The following is a 2,303-nucleotide window of genomic DNA, read 5'->3' as shown; positions in this document are numbered from 1 at the left end:
CGGCGGGTGGGGGAAACCTCGCCAAAATTTAAGAAAAACTTAAGAAATTTAAAAAACTGTATTTCTGTCATCCAAACCCAAAAAGATGACGTTCCACTTGATCTCCGTTCCAGGAAAACGTTAATTGAAAGGGTACAAAATAGGGGGGAGGTGTCATTCCCCACCCAAACATGGCAGAGGTGTTAAATACCCGCTAAACAGGCTTTTTGCATTCAGCAAACTCCCATTATTTTTACCGTCGCTGCTTTTTAACACCGTTACGAAGGCTTCAGTGCCGCCCTACAAAAACAAACAGTGACCACAACAACTCCAAAAATGGGGTTTTGGAGTAAAACTGAAGGTAAAGCGCACCACCTCCCATTGCAAAGGGGCATTAAAACACAGCACCCACCTACAGAAACAGTTCCGTTCTGTTTTCTAGCGCTACCTGGACTCGCACCCACCCCAACACCACCCAACCGTCCCCATTTTCACGCCGGGAATGGGCGCAGTGGGGGTTTTTATTCCCTTTGCAGACCGGATGGTGAACCGCGGTGCAACCTCCCAGCGCGCATCCCGCCCCACTCCGTGACGTAAACGCCCACGCGGACCAATCAGAGCGGAGCAGGGGTTTGAAGGCGAAAGCGGCTAAAGCATCCCCTTCGCTGCAGCCAAATAACCCGCGTTTTAATGTAAATAAAGGAAAACGATCCGTTCTAAAGACGGCTTTCAGAGCGTCTAGTAGCTCCCCCAACCCCCGCCACGATCTACAAACCGTTACGATCCTCAAAAAAAGCTTTTTAAGCTAGCGTTTCAGCAGCAGTATCAGCTCTTTGGTGAGAAAGTGGGTGGCTCTGAAAAGAGCCGTTGGGTTGAGTCGAGCCGAGCCGAGTCGAGCCGAGCCGAGCGGGTTCCCGCAGCCGGGACGCAGCCGCTTGGAGCGGGTGTATTTGGTCCCCGCCTTGGTGCCCTCGGGGACGGCGTGCTTGGCCAGCTCGCCGGGCAGGAGGAGCCGCACGGCGGTTTGGATCTCCCGGGAGGTGATGGTGGAGCGCTTGTTGTAATGAGCCAGGCGCGAAGCCTCCCCCGCGATGCGCTCGAAGATGTCGTTGACGAACGAGTTCATGATCCCCATGGCCTTAGAGGAGATGCCGGTGTCGGGGTGGACTTGCTTCAGCACCTTGTAGACGTAGATGGAGTAGCTCTCTTTACGGCTGCGTCGCCGCTTCTTGTCGCCCTTTTTCTGGGTCTTGGTCACCGCTTTCTTAGAGCCCTTCTTGGGGGCGGGAGCTGATTTGGCCGGTTCGGGCATCGCACTCGGGATCCGATCACCGCAACGAGCAAAAAATGCAGTGTGGACACTCACGAGGCGGCGGCGCTTTTATAGCGGCGCTATGCAAACGAGCGGCTCCAGCGCCGCGCACCCGCATTGGCTGGAACAGAGCGCGACGCCCCTTGCGGAAAGACCCCGGCTCATGCAAATACCCAGGCTCCAAAATGCGGCTTCTGATTGGACCGCTGGATGGCCGAGCGTTGCAGCCAATCAGAAAGCGCTCTTTGGATCCTGCCGAGCGCGGCGTTGAGCGGGGGAGTGAGGGTGGAAGCCGCGCTGGTCCTAGAGCGCGCCCGCTGCTGGGCCTGGGGTGCGGGGCAAGGGGCAAAACCGGGACCCCGCTCCCGGTGACCGGGGTCTGGGGCAGCCGTAGCGAAGCCTCCCCGGGGAAGAAGCTGGTGCTGGAGCAGCGCTAAGGGAAACCCTGCTATAATCTCCCATAGCCCCGCCAAGCCGCATCCTGCGGCCAATCAACGCCGAGCGCGCGAAATTCGAATTTCCCGCCATGCCCTCAGCCATCACAAAGAGCCTTTCCCACTGCTAATTGCTATCAACGCTAATTAAGCCAGCATCCTCGTTAGCGCGGGTTTACCCCTCGCGGATGAAGAGGTTTTATGCATCCTAGGGATATTTTGGAGGGTTAAATCCCTTATTTTTGGGTCCCCTAAAGATGTTTTTAAGGGCGCATTGGTGGTTCAGTGGTAGAATTCTCGCCTGCCACGCGGGAGGCCCGGGTTCGATTCCCGGCTAATGCAACGCTTCCTTTTTTTCCCCCTTTAAAATCCCATTTTTTTCATCCCGCAGGAACACAGTAAACGATCGTGCCGTAACTTCCCGTTCCCATTCATAAAAAATCATTTTTAAAAACAGCAAGAAAGTAATTGTCTGCGTCCCTGGGTGGGCTCGAACCACCAACCTTTCGGTTAACAGCCGAACGCGCTAACCGATTGCGCCACAGAGACCGCGCTGCCGCGGCCGCCGCCGCGAGCGC

General features: G+C 56.1%; 1 protein-coding gene and 2 non-coding genes across 3 annotated transcripts; 1 reads left to right on the top strand and 2 right to left on the bottom strand.

Annotated features, from left to right (window-relative positions):
- Positions 1–784: 784 nt before the first annotated feature.
- On the bottom strand, positions 785–1,291 carry LOC104544008 (histone H2B 5-like). The gene has a single exon (XM_010188743.1). It carries the CDS (start codon positions 1,289–1,291, stop codon positions 785–787), a length of 507 nt encoding a protein of 168 aa, XP_010187045.1.
- Positions 1,292–1,996: 705 nt separating this feature from the next.
- On the top strand, positions 1,997–2,067 carry TRNAG-GCC. Its single transcript has one exon. It is a non-coding gene; the product is annotated as a tRNA-Gly (tRNA).
- Positions 2,068–2,200: 133 nt separating this feature from the next.
- On the bottom strand, positions 2,201–2,274 carry TRNAN-GUU. The gene has a single exon. It is a non-coding gene; the product is annotated as a tRNA-Asn (tRNA).
- Positions 2,275–2,303: the final 29 nt, after the last annotated feature.

This window comes from Mesitornis unicolor, unplaced genomic scaffold, assembly GCF_000695765.1.
Source record: "Mesitornis unicolor isolate BGI_N332 unplaced genomic scaffold, ASM69576v1 scaffold17507, whole genome shotgun sequence".
Taxonomy (NCBI): domain Eukaryota; kingdom Metazoa; phylum Chordata; class Aves; order Mesitornithiformes; family Mesitornithidae; genus Mesitornis; species Mesitornis unicolor.
This window is presented reverse-complemented; position numbering and strand designations above follow the sequence as displayed.

Excerpts from the sequence above, each read along its gene's own strand:
- LOC104544008 (XM_010188743.1), bottom strand. The coding sequence starts at position 1,291 with ATGCCCGAACCGGCCAAATCAGCTCCCGCCCCCAAGAAGGGCTCTAAG.